Consider the following 21,964-nt stretch of genomic DNA (forward strand, 5'->3'; position numbering starts at 1 on the left):
TGGTATTTTCAGGTATGTAGCTATTTTTATATACAGTACATTGTCAAATTTATGAAAAAGTCACCAAACTTTTGTGTCATTTAGTGACTTTCATTTGTCCCACCCGTTTCCAAATTTCACAGTTCAGTCCTTACCTCAATTCTCTCCTCATAGTTCCAAATTATTTTGCACTTAAGCTCATTTGCACAGCTCTTTTAAAAAACAACAACAATTGAGACATCCTCAGTTCTAGAAATCATGTAATCCAGACATTTAAACTCCAACAACAAGTTAGAATAATATGAAAGGCTGTAAGAGACCATCGGGAATCTTTTAGCCTGTTAATGATTCTCTTTTGTAGGCTTATAATATGATCTTCACCTGACCACTCCGACGCGGCGCTCTCCGCCGTGAACAGTTATCCGCTTCATTCATGATCTACAGTGATGAACGTAAAGATTTAACAAGTCATCACAAAGCTTCTCCTAATGTCTGCGGAGGTTTTTGTATGCTTTTCAAAAAGAGCTTTACAAGCCGCCTATTGATCTCAAACACTGTACGCGCTTTCATCCATGGTTGTCATGACTATGAGCGTGATCTCGCTGTCACGTACACTTTTGTCTTGTTTAGTAAGCAGGAAAGCTGAAATGAAGCAGCGGGTTTTTAAACCAACGCAGAACAAAGCTGTAGGAGCAGGCCAAGCTCAGCAGACCCACGGGAAAGAAGAGCTATCAGATGCAGCCAGCCTCAAATAAACAACCTTTTCTCGGAGGAACAGTAAACAAAAAAGCACAAATACAACGGCTCCGTAATGAAAGAAAACAAAGCAATGTTATTTAACATCATTTATACCACCGCCTTCAATTCCGATCATTCCAGAGGGTGATCATTTTCTAGAACAGCATGCCTAGGACAGTAATTTGGCTGGAAAGCAAATCATAGGTTTATATATATATATATATATACACATATATATACGTATACACACACACACACATACATATATATATATATATATATATATATATATATATATATATATATATATATATATATATATATATATATATATACACACACACACACACACACACACACACACACACATACATACATATATATATATATATATATATATATATATATATATATATATATATATATATATATATATATATATATATATATACATATACATATACATACACACACATACATACACACACACACACACACACACACACACACACACATATACATATATCTTCAGGACAGAGGACTTTTTTGGTGGTTTCTTGGTAACAGCCATCCATCCATCATCTGCACCGTTTATACTACACAGGGTCGCAGTGAGCCTGGAGCCTATCCCAGGGAGCTCAGGGCACAAGGCAGGGGACACCCTGGATGGTGTGCCAACCCATCGCAGGGCACAATCCCACACACACACTCACACACTACAGACAATTTAGAGATGCCAATCAGCCTTCAACGCACGTCTTTGGACTGGGGGAGGAAACTGGAGTACCCAAAAGAAACCCCTGCAGTACGGGGAGAAAATGCAGACTCCATACACACAGGACAGAGGTGGGAATCGAACCCCCAACCCTGGAGGTGCAAGGCAAACGCTAATGCTAATCATTAAGCCACCACACCCCTCCTCTTGGTAACATGACAAGCTCATATTAACTAATATATTTACAAGAGACAGGAAAATATAGAAATAGCGTAAGTGATACTATGAACGGATAAAATTACAATGTGTCGTTCTTTAATACGTTTTTAAAAATGCAGGTAGAAGCGAACACAACAGGGCATGCTGTTGTAGGAAAGTAGTCAACAACATGGTGGTGTGAATCGCAAAACGCAACTGAAGGACCAACTCAAAGTAGACTATTTTTCAATAAAAACATGTTAAGAGGTTGTTCTGTTTCATCCTTAATGAATTCATAGTCATGGCTGTGTTCAGACCATGAAGAGATTGTGTGGGGTAAAGACGTGTTTGTGGCCATGAATAAGTATTTGTTTTGAAACCACAATAAAGTTTATGCTGTAGAAAGAACTCTGAGTTATAAGAATCTATGCTCTAGTGGAGGGAATTTAACTCCACTGATTTTACTGTAGAGACCAGGATACAGAGAATTGCCAAGGCCACACACCTGGATGGATAAGTTTATCCCTACTCATCCACCTAATTCTCAAATATAGCAGCTCATTATGAAACCCCTGGGCTGAATCATGTGTACTGGAAAACAGAAAAAAAACAGCCCTGATGCAAGGAACTAAGGGACCACTATCAATTTTGGCAGTGTAATTTGGCCTTGGCTTACGCCGCATTCATGACCAAGTGGGAACTGGAGAAAATCCAATTTGAGTAATTTGCACTCAAAGTTTCTCAATTTGTCAGCATTACAAATCCTTGGTAACTCTGTGGTTATGATGTTGGACTACTTAGCGAAAGACGTTCTATTTGTGAATTATATTCTTTAAAATCACTGAATGCACTAGGATAGTTACGTAGATGCTTTGTGGATCATTTTTAATCAAACTGAGGGCCTTGTTTTTTTGGGGGGCGGCGGCGGGGGGGGGGGGGGGGGGGGGGGGGGGTATGGAGTTAATGGCACTAATGCTGAAATATCATAGCCAACATCTTGCCCTGGCTTTTAAAATGAATGAATCATTAGCCAAACAACACTTTTGGGTGCTTTTCAAAGCTGTTTGGGAGCTTGTTATCCACACAGAAGCTAACCAGGCATTGGCTTACTGTGAGTGTAAGCCAATCCATTTTTAATGACCTCAAACAGCTGGATTGTATGAACCATGTATGGGGTGGAAGGAGGAATTTCAGAGTAGGAAAATACAGGTGGGTCCCAGGTGTCATGAAGACATCTTTAATCTAAAATCAATGCCACATGGTCTTCAGTTTGCAGTAGGGACCAAGAGTTACAAGTTGCAAGAAGTGGCTAGAAACTAGAATTGACAGATATAGTGTGTAATTTTCCAGCCTGTTTTATGCTCCTTCTGCAGCCTTCCAAAAGGTCAGGGCAAAGAACGCTTACAATCTGGGAAACGAATATGCCCTTACGATCTGTTTCAGCCAGTAGTGATGTATAGGATAGGTATTTTCATCTATTACATCTACTATGTATTCACTACCCCATCCTCTTTTGTTTGATGGACAATCTGCATAACAGCTAGGACTGTTCCAAGCTTGCAGAAGTTCACTTCTAAAGGTTTTTGAACCCCCTCCTTGGGGTCTCACTGCTTTTGGGGAAATAATTGCATGTTTAGTTTTTTGATAATTAAATGTAAAGTTTTTTAATAAACCAAGATATGCATGCACAAAGATGCTTATAAGTACATAGAATAGGCTTAACAATGGTTCCCCAAGTATGGTTTAAATACCTGCTGCTTTAGAAAGTATGAAATCTTTAGGAAGTCCCATTCAAAGTACATTTTAATCATTTATTTTAGTCCAAGACTGGGCTTGTAGGGGCCATCCATGGAAAACTTGGCATAAATTTAACTTAGCCTTGGAGGAATCTACACAGTAAAAGCCTGCTGTCCACTGAATATCATTTTTTAGTCTAATTTGTGTCTGGGGAACGCATCTTGGCGTGTTGCTGCTTCATTTATTCTGAAAACAGAGAGAAATAGAAAGAGAGATCGAGAAAGTGAGAGAGAGAGAGAGAGAGAGAGAGAGAGAGAGAGAGAGAGAGCGCGAGTGAGCAGGCCAGAGACCTCCAGCCTTAATCTCCACCACCCCAAACTCCATCAGCACTAACGTCACTTCTGCTGAGCTCCAGCTGAATCCGAAGCACAGCAACACTGGGAAATCCACAGCCAAATGAAGACAGATGGTAGCGTCTCTGCCATTTCAGACAGTTAGCATGAGCTTCCCTGGACACCTGCCCACACTAGATGCACTCTTACTGCTTCTGCCTGCATTTCAAACAAGATATTTATGACCAAAGAGACACAATTATCGTCCATCTTCTGCTTTAAACACATTTTAGGTCTAAAATGAAAACCCCCAAACAAAATCTCAGCAGTCCACATTGTCCTGTATTTAGGTCTGTTCAGAGATGATGTAAATATTCAACCAACCCAATTAGCTCATTGTACAGAATATGCCTTGAATATGTTTATGACCAAAATACGTCTCCATCTAGGCCACCCAGGGAGTGCGGATCAGTGGTTTAGAGCCAGTGTAGACAGCAGTGGATATTTCTGGACGCTTTAGGCCTAATTTACCTTTAAAACATGCAAATCTCTTTGGCTGGAATATATACAAATGCTCAGTCACAGACTGCAAAGCATGCTGTTGGACTCTGCAGCAACTACCACTCGTGTTTGTCACGAGAACAACATTTTGTTTATCCTACATTTGTAGTGACAAACACATTTATATTTCTTACATATGGAACTTCATATTTGCTGTTGGTAGAATTTCTTAACAGACATGCCAAATGAGAGTATGTGTTAGCATTGCCAACCTTTGGTGTTTATGATGATAAAAACATGTACATGAATAAGGAAAATTCAAGTACGTGTCTGTCTGTGGACACAACAGCACACCCTTCATAGCCAGTCACATTATTTCAGTCATCTATTTATATTTAACTGTGAAGGCAAGAAACATGATGTTCATATCTGTCATATAACAGAAATATCATATACCAGGTTGGTGCATGTCTTGCTAGGCTAGCTTTAGCAGTGAATTTGGTAAGCATTTATGAATGTCACTTAAATATCCTCTAATAAAATCATGTCAGGTTATATCATGTTAGCTAGCGGATTATGTTTACCAGCAAAGATTTTAAACATTTATTATGAAAAAAAGTCATTAAAAAAAAAAAAAAAAAAAAAATATATATATATATATATATATATATATATATATATATATATATATATATATATATATATATATATATTTGTTGTCAAGTCCTCTCAGGAATTCTGTCAGGTTAACTCATGTTTAGCATAGCTGACTATGTTTACCAGTGAGGTTTAGAAGCATTTTGGAATAAGAGTTTAAAATCCTCTTAGAAATCTTGACAGGTTAGCTCATGTTAGCTAGTTGGCTATGTTTACCAGTGATGATTATGAACATTTATTTCCTCTCATAAATCCTGTCAGGTTAGCTCATGTTAGCTAGCTGGCCATTTTTAGCAGCAAAGATGGTAAACATCTGTGAATATGACTTAAAATCCTCTCCGAAATCCTGTTGGGTTATCACATTCTAGCTAGCTGACTAGCTTTATCAGTGAAGACTATGAACCTTTTGTTTAAAAATCCTTTCAGAATCCTGTAAAGTAATATTATGTTAGCTAGCTGGCTAGCCACAGCAAAGAACATTATGAACATTCATAATGAGTTGCAATTATCTCAGAAAACTTGTCAGGTAAGTGCTTGTCAACTAGCTGACTAGTTAGGGAAACGATGAGTAGGAGCATTGATATCCCTGCTGAAAAAACAATAGAAACCATCACAGAAACTGTAATGGTTTTAATGGTTATATTGGGAATTGTATTGGTTTTAATGGAAACTGTAATGGTCCCTGTGGGTCTCTACTGGTAATTTGTTGCCTTCTATTGGTGGCATTTGTTTGGTGGCAGTGGATACGTTTAAGGACCAATAATGGTAATGGTTTTAAAGGTTATCTGGTGGTTTGTAATGGTATTTGTAGTGGAAACCGTTAGAATCTGTGATGTTTATTGTTGTTTTTTTTCAGCAGGGATGGAGTTACAATTCTCTTAGACATCATGTCAGGTTAGGTTAGTTAGCTTTAGCAATGAAGATAGTAAACATCTTAAACATGACTTGAAAAAACAAATCTCTCCAAAATCCTGTTGAGTTGGCTTTTAGTAGCAGTGGAGATTAATGTTCATAATGAGCTCTCAAAATTCTCTCAGAAATCATGTCAGGCTAGCTTATGTTAGCTATAGCTGTCTATGTTTAATGAAGATTATTTACATCCATTAGGAGTTAAAGATCTCTCAGACATCATGTCACATTAGCTCATATAGCTAATGGTGTATATATAATGAAACATATGGGTAATGATGTTGTTTTTGTGTCATTTCTAAGGGACAGAATTCAAAAACACATTAACTATAAGGCTATGGAGGGTTGTTTTTTTTTTTGTTTAGTTTTTTTTAATAGCCTATGCTCTTTAAAACATTTTCCTCAAGGGTTCTTTGATTAGCTAAGCGTTCGTAGCTTCCTAAAGAGGGTTTACTTGGAACCCTTCTGATAGCGAAGCTTTCTGTTGTAGGGCTCTACATAGTTAAAATTCTCCCAGAGGGAAGAATTTTTTTTAAATTTGGAGGAGTGAAAACACAGTGATTACATGTGAAATGTAGTAGTCTACTTCTCGTGTTTATTAAAAAGAAAATAACATCTTAACAGGGTTTAACAGTTTTGTAATTATTTGTATTTGGGGGAAATTAACCAACTGAGTTTTATTAGAAAATATTGCAGCTGGTAAAAACAAATAACTACGGTATCGAGCGGGATCAGAATATCTGCAGGGAGTGGTCATAATCATCGTTTTTGTAGAAGAGGTGGGTGCAGGATTTTAAAATAAAGTGTAAACATCTATATGTATCATGTCATTAAACCGACATGGTGCCAATTTTTACATCTATCAGAAGATTTCATCAGTTCATTTTACATTAGTGTAGAGCAGGTGAGATCTTGTTTATACAGACGTACTATCAGTCCGAGCAACATGCAGGCTGCCTCATGGGAAGCCACAAGCCTCTGGCATTATTTACTGCTTGTAGGTGGTAGAAATGTCCCTGTTTAAGGAATTCTCCCAGTTCGGTGCTTACTGTATATAGGGCAGGCAAACAAAATGTCCCAACATGCATTCAGGGAGTCAAGAACAGCAGTACAAATGCTCCAGAGAGGAGCGTAGGCCACCCACTGATACACTGCCAGAGCAATGGAACACTGATAAGATCTCAGGAGGCCGCAAAGGGATGTGACTCATCACTGTGCTAACACACGACTGCTCAGTGTTTCCTTGCTTCCCAGTGGCTGCTTAAATGCAGCACATGAGCCATCTTTCTCCCGCTCTCTGATCTGAAAGCCCCCTACAGCTGAGAATCCTGTCCCCCTAAATCCTGAGACCCAGCCTGCCATCTGTCCCTTGGCACCACCTGCTAAGCCCTTACCTAGAAACTCTCATGTGCACAGGAAATGATGGAAAAAATAGATGAATGGATGGACGGATGGATGAGCAGACAAGCAGCTGAACAGACGGACAAATTGCATAGACAGAATGAGTTTTCTCCTTATTGGAACACTGCAGAACAATTGTGTGTGTGTGTGTGTGTGAGTGTGTGTGGAGTAAAACGGAGACTGCATGAGCAACAGGCCTTAATGGCCTTCCACTAATGAAGCATGAACACAGCAGCGAAAGCCAATAAAAACCAATTTCCCCCAGCTGTAATTATACCAGTCTCTTAGTTAATTATGCTAGTCTTAGCGTTACAAAAAGACACTAACGTCCTTCCAAGGAGCTAAAAGGAGCCGCATTATTGAAACAGTACACTTGTCTAACTGAGCATAGGATCACACACTCAGAGAGGAAGAGAGATAGAGAGAGGCCAAGCGAGGGTGTGTGTCTCAAATTCTAGCCACTTACAGTACAAGTTGAAATTCAATAAAATACTATGTATTATTAATACCTAGATAATATAATAGAACTTAAATAAAGCATGGAGCACTGGAGACTTTAGCTCTTAGTGGTAGCAGCATGCTTAATCTACTGGAAGGGGCGGAGACATCAGAGGATGCTGCAGTTTCAAATATTTGATGCCGATGCACCATGTGAGTATACCAGTATGCTAATGAATCTAGGTATTAGCACCTACTTCATAAAATGATATGAGCAAATTTAAATCGAATTCTCAAAGTGTATCAGAAACTAGAATTTGAATTAAGAGTTTCACTAAAAAAAGGATTAAATAATAATAATAATAATAATAATAATAATAATAATTATAATAATAATAATAATAATACATTACAAAAAAGCTATTATGTTTCTCCTTCGCCTGTTTTTCAATCACTTCTGATTCATTTTAGGGCTAAATTTAATAAAAGCTCTTGAATGACCCAGATGTGTATCAGCAATTATTGGATAGCAAGAGGCGTAGATTAAAGATTACAGTTACTGCCTGATGTAGTGCTAAAATGGATCACTACGTGCTTTTTAAAAATAGTAAAACAGGGCAACGTGGTGGCTGAAAATATCTGCAGGAAAAATATTTTTCCCAGTGCTAAAACTTAATAATATTTTAATAAACCCTAATTTATTTCTGCATATATATTGGTCCTATTTTTATCCTATCTTTTATGAAAACAGAATAATGGTCCAGAGTACACAGTAAGCATACATAATAGCTTCCTGTACTTTCAGGCCAACTCTGTTCAAGCTGAAATGTACTGCAATGGGCATGAATATTTGATTTTTAGACTTTGAAACAAGTAAGAGTCAATTAAACAAAAAAATAAATAATCATTTATGAATTTTTTAATGAAGTTCCTGTCTTAGTGTGCAAATTTTCCTGTTAATTAAGTACACGGACCCATAGTCATACTGTAGTCGTCATCTCATTTCTAGAGAAAATGAAAACCAAATCAGCCTACATATGTATATATTTACTTTCAGCATTAATTGCTACTCTGCTATGTTTTAAAAAAGAGCTCCAGCTAATTTCATGAATAAAATTATATGAGATCTGTCTCTGAAGACCTCTATGTGTACTCCTAATACATGTGATGCCAGTTCCTGATTGTGACACATGGCTACTAATGTGGCTCCTCTCATCCTCCAGACCTGCCAGATTCCTCCTGACGCACTTCTGACTCACTTTATCCTGCACCGAATACCGATTCTTCTCGGGATAGTTAGTCTCATTTGGATACTGTAGACTTGTACCCACATACACATAATGCTCATATTGGACATCCTTCAGCACATTTAGTACAGCTTGATTTTAAAGTATACAGTTGTAGGTGAGTAATCATTCATATTCACACTATTCACTTATTCACCGGAAGAGGACGGGTTCCCTTTTGAGTCTGGTTCTTCTTGAGATTTCTTCCTCATGTCGTCTCAGGGGGTCTTTCTTTGCCATTGTCACCTCCAGCTTGCTCAATAAGGATCTAAATCTACATCTGGATTTCTGTCAACTGCTTTGTGACAGTGTACACTGTTAAACGTGCCATATAAATAAAACTGAATTGAACTGAGAGAGACAACACCGTCTGGGTTTCAGAACAGTCAGTGATCTTCCAGTTTTTGTAGAGGACGCAATCACAACAGGCTTTATAAAGTCGTGATGAGCTCCTAGGAATTATTAGAAGTAACAAGTACCAGCCCCAGGCACCATAGATACAAAACAGGAACATTTTGGTTTTTAAAATAAGCAGTTGTTTCTATGAAGGTTTCTATGAACTATTTAGGTTCAATGACAGATTTTCCAGTTATTTAGTTATTTCTTTTTAGGTCATAATTCAAATTGAGGTTCTATCTTAAAAGAAATCCAAGCACTACTCAGCCATATACAGTAGTGTATACTGGAAAAATATTGTGCTTTGACTGATTTGAGAAAGTGAGAATAAGAGAGCGATACAGTAAGAGAACCGAGCAGACAAAATTGCCAGAAGAAAAGGCCTCTGCTGGAACCCACTATTTCTCATCGTTAGGATCTTTTTTGTCAAAGCTGACACCCAATTATGTTTGGTTGCACTGAGATCAAAAATATTATTAGCGTCTTTTCGCTAAATGACTAAACGTAATTTCACAATACTCCATTTCCTTTCTAAATAGGATTTATTTACTGAGCATTAACTAATGTGGTCAATAAAACAAAAAGATCTAGGGAGTAATAAATAGTAGAAAATGATAGTGACTCAGTATGTTGGTATTAATGGTTACAGATTGCTTATGAGTACAACTATAAATCAACAAAAAGACTATGTATAGATCTCTAAAAGTGGCATGGTTATGTGGAGCTATGCAGCAGGGTTTGGGAAACTGAACTCTCAATGTTCCGTGCTATTTGTTAGACGTCAGCAGGAAGCTGCAATTCCTGTCAGGAGTTCTGCACATCCATCTGGATCTCCTACAGTTTCAGTTGAGACTTGACTGGAGTGGAATCAGATTTTCAAGTACTGACAACATCCAAATTCTGGCTCTTGCTCAGTACAGTCACATAATCATCACTCAGATTTTCCCCTCTGACCGGTGAGGCTATTAGCAAACACATTTGTGGCCCAGTGATGTTGGCAATATTAGCTCCATCCTGGCCAGTAAGTCATTTGCACTGAATTATGAACAAAGCTCCTACTCTGAAAAAGAGCTGCTATTGCCTGAAAATTGATGCTACAATTCACGCTACTGGAGAGAAGCTTCTGAATCCCAATTGCCTTGACGTCTTGCAGTGATTTGTTTTGAACAGGGAAAAAAAAAAAAATCAAAATAGCTTAATTTTTACTTTCATGATATGCAGAACAAAATTCCTCGGGATCTTGTGACTGTAGAGTTAAAGACAAACGAAGACAAAGTTGATGAACGCATCACTGGATCACACTGCAGAGTAAAGTACAACAGGTGCCTAATATACAGTGCATTTGCTGAGAAAGAAAAAAAAAAAAAGGATATCGGAAAAGTTCACACTTTAGTGCCTTACTTTCAGATAGAAACACCTTTGTTCTAGATTATAACCCAGAAATCACAAGAAGATATGAAGACCCTGATTTACCTAAGGTTTAAATCTACACACAAGCTAATTTACTAAGATGGTCAATGGAAGATTGCATCTTTCATATGTAAAGAATTAAACATGACAGAGCATGCTATTATGGTCTGACGAGAAGTGAACCTCTGAGAGTTCCAGAACGCACTAAAAGTTTTACGGCTCGTTAGAAAATTTTTATATACAGCAGTGGTTCTCAAACATTTTCAGCGTGAGGCCCTGCTTGTGTATGCTGCATCCCTTTGTGGCCCCCTAGAGTCGTCAAATATTCAGAGTTTCATTTTTTTTCAAATTAGGCTCTTCTGTATTAACTTTCTCAGATAAGGGACTACGTCCTCAGTCTAAAAACTTATCCATTTTAAATAGTCTCAGGTTTTATCAGTGTGTGGCTAACAGTACTGTACACTAGTATATCGACAGATGTCTCTGTTTGGTGTGTGTCTTCGTGTGCTGTGTATAATTGATTTAATTTATTCATATTTCTCATTTTTATGTACATCACAGGTAAAATACATTTTTTAAAAATGTTCTAGAATTTCTATGCGGCCCCCCCCGGCACCATCTGGGGCCCCCAGTTTGAGAACCACTGATATACAGTATGTGCCCAAATACTACAGATAAAGAATAAAACACTTGGAGATACACTGCAAAATAAACAATTCCAAAAATCTTAAACATCTCCTTACAGAAAACATCAATAATTAACCAACAATTATATTTCTTATTATTAGCCGTAGATTACTTGCGATTACTTGTGATTAAGCTGTTACTATAGAAACTATAATATTTTAGAATAAGCAGAGCTGAAACTATTGTCAGAGCTGCTGTTATAGAAAATCAATCAACACTTTCTGACCAATCAGATTTGAGTATTCAGAGCTGTGGTATAAGAGCAAAATAGCATATTGAGCATTTGGGCAATAGAATGCTAAATACAAATGTTAATGCAAAAATCTGCATTTTCAAAAAGGTTTGGAAATGTTTCTTTGCATAAGTAGTAGAAGCATTCATTATAAAGTATTAGGGATATTAATACAGTGCTATCACAGAATGAACCCTCTACACAATTAGTAAAAGGGTAATTACATGCTCTGATGATCCTGATCATTCTCAGGATCAGTGTTTGGAATGCAGTGATGATTATATAATTGAATGAATCATGGCATTTAAATGATGTCGAAATAGCGCATTTTATATTTGTACGTTCGTAAAATGCGTCTATCCAACACGGCTTACGAACGAGGCAGCATTCCAATCTAAGGACAGAGTTTTACAATATGAGGCTCAAGGGCGTAACATTGGCATTTTGCCCATGATTTGAGCTCACAACCTTCCAAGCATTAGTGTAGAACTTTAAGCAAGTCACTGCAGAGATACACCAATGCATGTTGAACATATTCCAGGGAATTCAGTAATCTCTGTACCAAAAACCTCACAATACAGTGTTTTGTCCATGTTGTGCAGTCTGGTTAACTTGGTTAACTTTCTAAATCCCAGGAAAAATCCTTCATTGTCTGTAATACTGCCATTATTTTCTTTCCGTAACTGCCAACATGTGTGCATGTCATCTGTTCCTGATTTCTTTTGTCAGTTACATGCTTAGTCAAAACTGACTGGTTTAAATTCTGACACATTGGTTTAATTGACTTGTTGACATTGCAGTATCAATGAAGATTGACTGAGAATATTAGTTGGCAGCCATGGCCCACTGTGGATATAAATTTGTGTATTTAACATGTTTGCCTTCTTTGGGTTGGTAAACAATCCTAGAAGACTGAACTCAATATACTTGCACTAGGGATTTGCCTTTCCAGACACATATTAAGCGAAATCCTTTTTAAAAGCACTATTTGAATGTTCAGTCATACTACTACAAGACTGGGAGTGATTCGAACAAAACCATTAAGTGGAATAACATCACGTAAAAAAAAAACAACAACAAAGGCATTAGTGCCAAACATAAGATCATATGACCTGTGTTTAATTATGGGCGATTAGCAGAATAAACTGCAAGGTAGCAGAATTCAGGGAATCACGATGGATCTCCGAGTTTTACTGGGGTTAATCCAAAATGATAACTGATATACATAGTAGGAATCATAAAATAAAAAGTGGGACCTGTGTTTTTAAAAAGGATTCCTCAAATGTTCTCTGAACAGTTCCATGGAGTTCCACTGAGAAGCCTCTCCAATAGGCAAACACTGTTATGGGGTACGACAAAGAAATTTTTACAAGGTCCCCCAGGAGGAGAGAAAAAAAAAAGAGATGCTTTAAGGATTAAGAGTGTAAACTATGGAAGTGACGTTTGAACTTCTGAGAAACGTGAGTGGGCAGGCGGAGGGAAACATGAGTGGGCAGGCGGAGGGAAACAAGGAACAGGTGGAGCTAATTACAAAAGGCATAAGAACATTAAGTCATATAAAGTGGAATGCCAAGAAGTTCCAAAATGGGTGTACAAGACGTGGAACGCAAAGGGGGCCAAACCCTTTGGAGATTCAGGATCCCTAGAAATTCAAGATCCCTAGTACCTCAAAATTAAATTGCTATACTTAAGGCATGTAAATATATTCACTAAGAAGTAAATATAATGCTAGCCCAAAATCCTAATGTTATCAAGTAGACTTTTTTAAAGGGTTTAACAAAACTGTGTTTACCAGCTAGTTCCAATCTTATCCACAAAAGGCCGGTGTGGGTGCAGGCTTTCATTTCAATCGAGCAGGAGTCAAACCTGATTCCACCTGTTTAATCAGTTGATCTTGGCTTTCTGTAGACTTCGGTATGGCTTCTGCTTGGTTAGAATGAAAACCTGCATGCACATCGGCCCTTCCTGGATAAGATTGGACACCCCTGAGCTAGGTCCTCAGGGTGATCATTTTGCTGCAGTTATGCTCCATTGTTGCTTTTTGTCAACTCCTGACACACCTGTACCTTGTATTCATTGTTTGTAACTGCTCAGTTTATATTTTTGTTGGGATCTTAATGTGGATCATGTGGAGGTCCCCAAGGAGTAGCTTGGGAACCACTGAACTAGAGAAACAGTGAATGTGTCTCACAGGCTGCATTCATGGTCTGCTGAATTATGTTTGCCTAGTCTTGTTTCTAAATGATGCTTAATTAAGTTGTGGGTTGCTAACAATAACCCCTTTCTATTTAGCCTTACCGTCCACACATGCTGGTCGTGCCCGGGTGGTGCCTGCGATCTGGCCTCTCCGACAGGCACAGCGGGCCGTCTGTCTGGCGATGGTGCGCTTGGGCTGACTGCTGTCTCTGTTTAACATCACAATCTCACACGTGCCCACCGCCAACTGACCTGTGTGAACGACACACAAATAAACTGCTTAGAAATGACTACAGGCAGTAAATAAACGAGTATTGCTTTTATTTGCTTTGCAAAATAACACTTTTATTTATTCTCTGTAATAATGAAATTCCTCCTCGGCTGAGTTACCTCCTCAGGCATAAAAATGCAACACCGACACGCAGCAGCGTGGCAGCATTCAAATTTGGACTGGCGTTTTCTGAAATGGTGTAGAGACTAACGGTGCAATATTTAATCACCAATATATTGTGGAGTCAAAATTCAGACACCTCAGGGTTGTCAGAGAAATACACAGTGACTCAGGGTTCATAATGCAATGGTCCCAGATGCAATGGAAAAAATCGACTGGGCAACAGTACGACATGAGTACAAACGACATATCCTGTACATCCTCACAACAAAATTGGCTGTTGGTTGTCCAATGATAATCTGTGACACAATAAAATCATTAAACACAAATTGTCGCACATGAATATCTCAAGCAAAGCTTCCACCAAATGAGAAGCCCAGAGTTTCCTATTCTTTGTTATGAGATGCTTTGGTGGTTTCCTTCCCCAGTCAAAAGACATGTTCTGTAGGCTGATTGGCAGCTCTAAATTGTCTGAAGTGTGTGATTGGGTGTGTGAGTGTATGTGCAGTTGTGACCTGTGATAGGTTGGCACCCCGTCCAGGGTGTCCCCTGCCTTGTGCCCCAAGTCCCCTGGGATAGGCTCCAGGCTCTCTGTGAAGCTATGTAGGATAAGCGGTACAGAAAATGGATGGATGGAAGGATTTGTTTAGCCATTTCTTACAGTATGGTGGTGCAGTACCCAGTTTGATTCAGAGCTTGGTTAGTTCTCTGAGTATCGTATGTGTCCTTATGGGTTTACTCTGGGTTCTCCGGTTTTCTCCCACCTCCCAAAAACATGCTGATGTGTGTGCCCATAGGTGTGAATAAATTTGTGCATGGTTCCCAGTGATGGACTGGTATCCCATCCAGAGTATATTCCCGCTTTGAACTTGGTGTTCCTCGGATAGGCCCAACCCTATTTCAATCCTGACCAGAATAAAAGTTAATGAGGATGAATCAATCAATGAATGAATGATTCTTGGGCACAGAGATAGTTCACGTGAACAGTTTTGTACTGATGACCAGGATGTTGTGATCTGAAAGCACAACAAAGCCAAAAAGCTGTGTTAAGGTCCTGAACCATCGATTGCTCAACTTCATGCTTGAATTGGATTTGGCCTCACTTCCAAGTCAATAAGGATTAAGTATTTGCTAACCAGATGCTTGTACGTCTGGACTGAATGTCACAGTAACATCACGTTCATAAGAAGACCTTATAAACTTGCTTTGCAAAGTGGAAGATTTGGAGTTGCATTGCTAATACGTTTCAACACATTTGCAGGAGAGCCCTTAACTCATAGCTCCCACAAACCATTTGCCAGAAATGACTGAACAGTTCTTTGGAAACTGAGCCACATTTACATGAGTGCAGTGATGCAGATTTTCAAAAGGTGTTGTTCCTTGAACAAATGCCTGTTTTTGGCGTTCCTCTTGAGGCAACTTGTGCCCTGCTTCCTGCTCTCTCTGTTCTGTTGAGACACAGCAGACTGCTCTTGCTGACAGACCTAAATGACCGCCAGGGTATTTCTGACACTTCATGTTTCCTAGCAGAACTTAAAATCAGGTATTCAAGTGACCACAAAGACCCACACACACTTCAAAGAGAAAGGGAGAAAAGGTGGGTGGGATGGCATCAAATTTTAAAATGCAATATCAATATCATATATTTGAGTATCAGCCATTCCCCTGTTCTGATCCTTTAAAAATGTGAGGATGTGCTGTTCAATGCGATTTCCTTCACTGATCATGAGCTTTAAGGCCTTGTTTCTGATTCTTTAAAAGTGCTGTCGAGAGCGGCTTTCAATGCACGTGGTGTTTCTGAGCAGTAGCTATTTGCAGAGTGCTCATTAAACAATGGAATGGTAAATGAAAAGTCGTCATCGGCTATGTTTCCAGCCAAACTGTGAATTTAACTTGTGTGGAAAAAATTTTGAATATTGCATGAAACATTTGCGAATAAAGCACCGTTTCCATCCCATGTGTTGTACCCATGTGTGAGTATCAATACAAAACATCAATACAAATGGAAATTGTTGCATCCGTGGAAGCCACTGTGGCTCTTTTTTCCAATATAGTAAATTACTTGCGTTTCAGAGCGTGCAGACGAAGCACCATCACAAACCTCATGTTATCTCGTGATCGGAGGCGGACGCCTGATACTTGGGAACGGAATCGTGTGAGACAGTTCTGGGAGGTAATTATACCAAATCATTTCGATGAGAGAGTTTGGCTCAGGCATTTCAGAATGACCAAAAGAACATTCGACATGCTGTGCAACGAGATTGGTCCGCTTTTGTGAGGCAATTATCCAAATCACTTGATTTGTTGGGGCAGAGTCACATGACTTTTTTGATGCGTAGGAATTTATTCTATAAATGTATTTCCATCGTCGTTTATCTGCACATCTTCTTATCAAATAAAAAAAATATTATCCACTTCGATTGAGCTCATAAGTTTTTTAAGCATATTTTGAAGATTTTATTCGCATCCGGTGTTTCCATCTCGTGTTTTCAGTGTTTTTTTTTTTTTTTTTAATGCGATATCCCAAAATTTGCATATAAATACATGGATGGAAACATAGCTATAGATGAAAGTGCAAGTTTTGTAGTTTTCTGTTCAAACAAACTGACGTCAAGCGTCGACGTTGCAGTCGTTTGTGTCACCTCGTTGCACCGTTGCAACAGTAATGGGCAAGCTATTTTTAAACGATTGTTTACACTGACCACTTAAGTGGAACACCCTGACTGCAGTGATGAACAAAGAGCCAAATAACAAGAAATAGAGGACTTAACAGACTAAAAAAAGTTAAGAAAATTAGAACTAATAGCTTGAGCAACTACAGGCCTGTGAAAAAAGCATTTGATTTCTTCTGTTTGTGTGTATCTCATACTAAATAGTTTTAGAACTTCAAATGAAATACAACATAATAATAAAAGCAACCCGAGTAAACACACAATAAAGTTTTTAGTTAAAGCAAAACCTGTCAGTCATTTGAAAAACTAACTGCCCACTTAAACTTAAAATCTGGTTGTGCCAACTTTTGCAGCAATAACTGCAACCAAACGCTTCTGATAACTGGAGATCAGTCTTTTACTTACTTCTAAGACTAAGACTAACTCCTATGCTTTGGATCATCACACTTCCACCACCATGCTTGACTGTAGGTATGATGTTCTTTTTGTGGAATTCTGTGTTTGGTTTATGCCAGATGTAACTGGACCTCTGACTTCCAAACAGTTCTGCTTTCGACACGTCACACAATTCACAGAACATTCTCCCAAAAGGTTTGAGGATCATCTAGGTGTGTTTTGGTAAAATTCAGACGAGCCTTAATGTTCTTCTGGGTCAGCAGTGGTTTTCACCTCGCCACTCTTCCATGGATGCCATTTTTGTCCAGTGTCTTTCTGATAGTGGAGTCATGAACAGTGACCTTTACTGATGCAAGAGAGGCCTGTAGGTCCTTTGATGTTGTCCTTGGCTCTTCTGTGACTTCCTGGATGAGTCGTCGCTGTGTTCTTGAAGGAATTTTGGAAGGTCGGCCACTTCTTGGAAGGTTCACTACTGTGCAGTGTTTTTTCCATGTGGAGATAACGGCTCTCACTGTGATTCTTTGGAGTCCCAGAGCCTTTGAAATAGCTTTGTAACCCTTCCCAGACTGATGTATTTCAATCACCTTCTTCCTCATCATTTCTGGAAAATCTTTCAACTTTGGCATAGTGTGTTACTGGGTAAGACCTTTTAACCAGCTTCATGCTGTTGAAAAAGTTCTATTTAAGTGTTGATTTGATTGAACGGCGTTTGCATTAATCAGGCCTGGTTCCATCTAGTCCAGCTGAACCCCATTATGAATGCAGTTTCATAGATTTGGGGAATTGGTAACTATTAGGGGAATTAGGGGCAAATACATTTTCACACAGGCCCAATTGGTATTTGATACATTTTTTGCTTCAATAAATAACTATTATTTAAAAACTGTATTTTGTGTTTACTCAAATTGCGTTTGTTTCATCTTAGATTTTTCACCAATATATTTTCAATTCTTTACAAAAACTACAAAAACCCCTGAGTTAAAAAGAACAAAGCATTCCATGTCAGTTCTGGAACTGCACTTCAACTAACTTTGAAATGCTTTTCCGACTCTAAAAGCCTACTCAGAAAGAACCAAGAACGGATAGAAAGATCTGGATCAGGCAAATATCCAGGTCAGTCGACATCAAATGACTTTGATTTAAAAAAAAATACACCCATGGATTGGACAGGAAACATCCATCCAAACCTGATCCAGCAATTCTAGGATGTTATCAACTGTTCGAGATACTTAGTAATGGATTGGTGTATCCCTAAGAGTGTGTGTTTGCATTCACCTTTTAATCTGGTAGCATGCTGTTCACCTGTTCACACACAAAGCAAATGAATTAAGAAGTCTGTAATTAGAAGCCTTGTGCTAATCATAGCTTTGGCCACGAAGGAACAATTCAGTGTGTGTGTGTGTGTGTGTGTGTGTGTGTGTGTGTGTGTGTGTGTGAATGCTAGAAAGAGAGAGAGAGAGAGAGAGAGAGAGAGAGAGAGAGAGAGAGAGAGAGAGAGAGAGAGAGAGAGAGAGACAACAAGACAGAACATGTCTGCATGTAAACTTGAGGGCCAGCAATGGGCCCCACAACTCATCTTGTCATCTTAATGTGTTTATACGAACATTTGGTCCCCACAAGTACAGCAATAGAAATATTAGTGTGTGTGGGTGTGAGATGGTTCCGTGTTCACATGCAGCCATAATTCAGGACAAAATTAAAAAGCATCTCTTTAGAACCTCGTTCTGTCTGTCCCTCTGCTGGACAGAAGAAAGTCCAGAGTATCTCTTTATAGTCCGGCCATTTCAGCTGGTGATAAAGAGCTGATTTACAGCATTAATTAATCTTCTCTGTTACTGTTGAAGGGCCTGCAGAGGTGCGATGAAAGGAGATTTTTATATCTGTAATAGAACGGTGGAACAGCGATGAATCACTGAAAACTCTTACTTTCAAGATTGGTTTTCGGAGGACGCCATTCTCAAGGGCACCATAATTCACCGTGATCAGTAGGAATAAAGCTCCAATCAGATGCCTTTTCTCGGAGAAAATGAGAGACAGAAGGGCCTGAGGTCTTCTGGAAGCCGCGAATCTGAGTACTCTAATAGCTTTAATCAGGCTGTGGAGAAATTCTGAGTGGAGATGATGGAAGTCAGAAATCTCTTTAAAAAGAACGAAATCATGAGCCGTTTGCGTCAGTTCTCCTTCCTGCTAAGCAGCTGCTGATTACAGACTTCCAAAGCTTATTACTATTCATCAGATTTTTACATGCACCGTCTCCTACTCCCTTTTCCTCTCTAACGCCAACTGTCCACCTCTCTCTACCTCTCCCTCTCATTTCTCTCGCTTGTGTTCGCTCAGGCCTGGCGAAAATGCGAATGCAGCAGAGTGCACTAGATGATGACGATACGGCTGCTGCTGATGATGATGATGGCTTCTGCTAGGTCAACACTTCACACAGAGCTGTGCGATTAAAACAGGCACATGATGCAACATAGCTTCAGCACGTAGCCCTGTGTATAGATACACACACACACACACACACACCTCCAGAGCCATAATATCCTTACCACATACTGCATCAAGGTGTAGACAGCTGCACTTCAGCAGATAGCTGAGACATACTGCTAAGCAGTTTTGCAAGATTTGAGATTTTTGCCCGTCAGAATGTGAGGTTTATCAAGCTAGGCACATTTCCACTGAGCTTATGAAACCTTTTGAGGAAACACATAGTTTCCAGACTATATAAAATTGAGAAGTACACAGTTTTTGGATAAGTTCCTGTTTTGCACTTGCAGCCACAGGAGTGACATCAAGGTTGGAAAATAAAAGCTTTACTGCCTAATAAATGTTCCAGTGTGCTTCCCAGTCCCATGATTTCATTAATGAGAAAATTTTAAGAGCCCAAATAGGGAAGCTGAAAATTAAATGTTAATATTTCTATTAAAATATGTAACAGGACCTGTGTGCGCTTTTAATATGAAACTTTCCAACGATTGAGTAATGTGACACGGCTCGACGAGAAGTGGTTACAGTTGCCACCCCGAAGTTGATTCTTCTCCAATAACAGCGCATGCCAAAGCGTATTATTCCTCTTATAGTAAAAACATCTGGCAACTCTAACAATTTTGTAAAAAAGTTATTAAAGAATGACTTTTTATCCATTTATAGTTAAACTAATGTCGTGGAATGTCCGTCAAAGTTGGTTCCTGTTATCACTTATGCTATAGCAGTCATTCCTTTTAAACAGTCACTCCATCACCAGTCTCTTTCTTCTCTCTCCTGATGTTAATAAGACAAAACACGTACCGTTTCCTGTTTCAGAGAATCCGCAAAGTACAAACTCCTCTAACGTTACAGCTTTACCTCTGACTGTTACCAAGTGCTGACACTGGAGACTCCTTCAAAAAATGCTAAATAATCATTGTCTCACAGAAAACTTCCTATCAACAATTGCACACATTTGTAAAATCTAGAGATGCACCGATGTATCGGGCGATAATCGGTATCGGCCGATAAAGGCTATTTTTCCCGCTATGGGCTATCGGCCGATGGTGTAAAAACATCCGATGATCAGGGCCGATTATATCCTGTCAATCAAAAGAGGGCGGGAAAACACATCGATTTCGTGCCGTGTGTAAAGAAGATGTCTCTTGTGTGGGATGACGACAAAACTGCAGTTTGTAATCTCTGTAAGCTCTGCACTGCTAAAATTTTACTCCGGAAGTAAATTTTACGACGCAGAAGTTTCGATGTTGAGTCAATGTGTTTTCTGTTTATGAGACCAGTTACTGTGAAACAACTTGCTGAAATAGAGAGAATAAAGTTTTTATTTGCATTTCTTACAGAATTCTTTTAAATGAATCATTATTAATTTATAAGAAGGTATAAAAGGCAGAACTACCGGTATCGGTTATCGGTATCGGCCGATATCACTCTGAATAATCGGTTATCCGTATCGGCTGAGAAATTTAGTATCGGTGCATCTCTAGTAAAATCTGATTGTGATGCAAGTTCCTGTGTTAGCTGTTACTATAGAAACAACAGAAACTATTCTGACCAATCAGAATAGCATTCAACAGCACAACATCAAATAATATAAAATTAATAAGAATTATATAAAAAAAGACCCCACCCTGATAGTACACACATCATCACAACGTGTGGAAAATTTCATTGGTGTCGCATGTGGCTTATCTGCAAATTGGGAAAGCACTCACACAACATTGTTCTAGATAATGCATGTTCTTAATATTTAGTTTTTGATACGTTTTAGACAAGTCGCTGAGTTACAGCTCCCCCACAAAGCAAGTTATGTCATAATCGCAATCTGCTCGTGATACGGCGAGAACGCGCAGATTTAATAAATCATCATGAAGATAGATTGCTGTCTTACAATCACACATTATACTCAAACGCAGCTGAAAATAGCAGATGGTCATAAAAACAATGTTGTGTTGACATCCTCTCAATTAGCAAATGAGGCGTGCACCATTATTGAGATGTAAACTGTGCCTGTCGTACGTCGACATATGTGTGCTATCTGGACATAAATGTTAATATCATATTCGTATAAAAATAAAGCAAAACAATAAAAAAATGCCACGATCTTAATCTCATTCTCTATCACATTTACTGAACTAGTAACATGATAAAATCGCCACAATCAACAAGAAATCAGTAGTGCAGATGGCTGGGACGAGTTAAGGAGTTAACG

At 38.8% G+C, this 21,964-nt stretch overlaps 1 protein-coding gene across 4 annotated transcripts in view; it reads right to left on the bottom strand.

Annotated features, from left to right (window-relative positions):
- Positions 1 to 21,964, bottom strand: part of tafa5l (TAFA chemokine like family member 5, like) — an 80,542-nt gene that overhangs the window by 31,719 nt on the left and 26,859 nt on the right. For all 4 annotated transcript variants that reach the window (XR_001812558.3, XM_017466955.3, XM_053680412.1 and 1 more), the window contains one exon: positions 13,915 to 14,064. Coding sequence is in view for 3 of the 4 variants with exons in the window: in XM_017466955.3 (XP_017322444.1) it covers positions 13,915 to 14,064 (150 nt within the window). In the remaining variant the exon portion in view is untranslated. The remainder of the gene's footprint in view (positions 1 to 13,914; positions 14,065 to 21,964) is intronic.

This window comes from Ictalurus punctatus, chromosome 5, assembly GCF_001660625.3.
Source record: "Ictalurus punctatus breed USDA103 chromosome 5, Coco_2.0, whole genome shotgun sequence".
NCBI classification, from domain to species: Eukaryota; Metazoa; Chordata; class Actinopteri; order Siluriformes; family Ictaluridae; genus Ictalurus; species Ictalurus punctatus.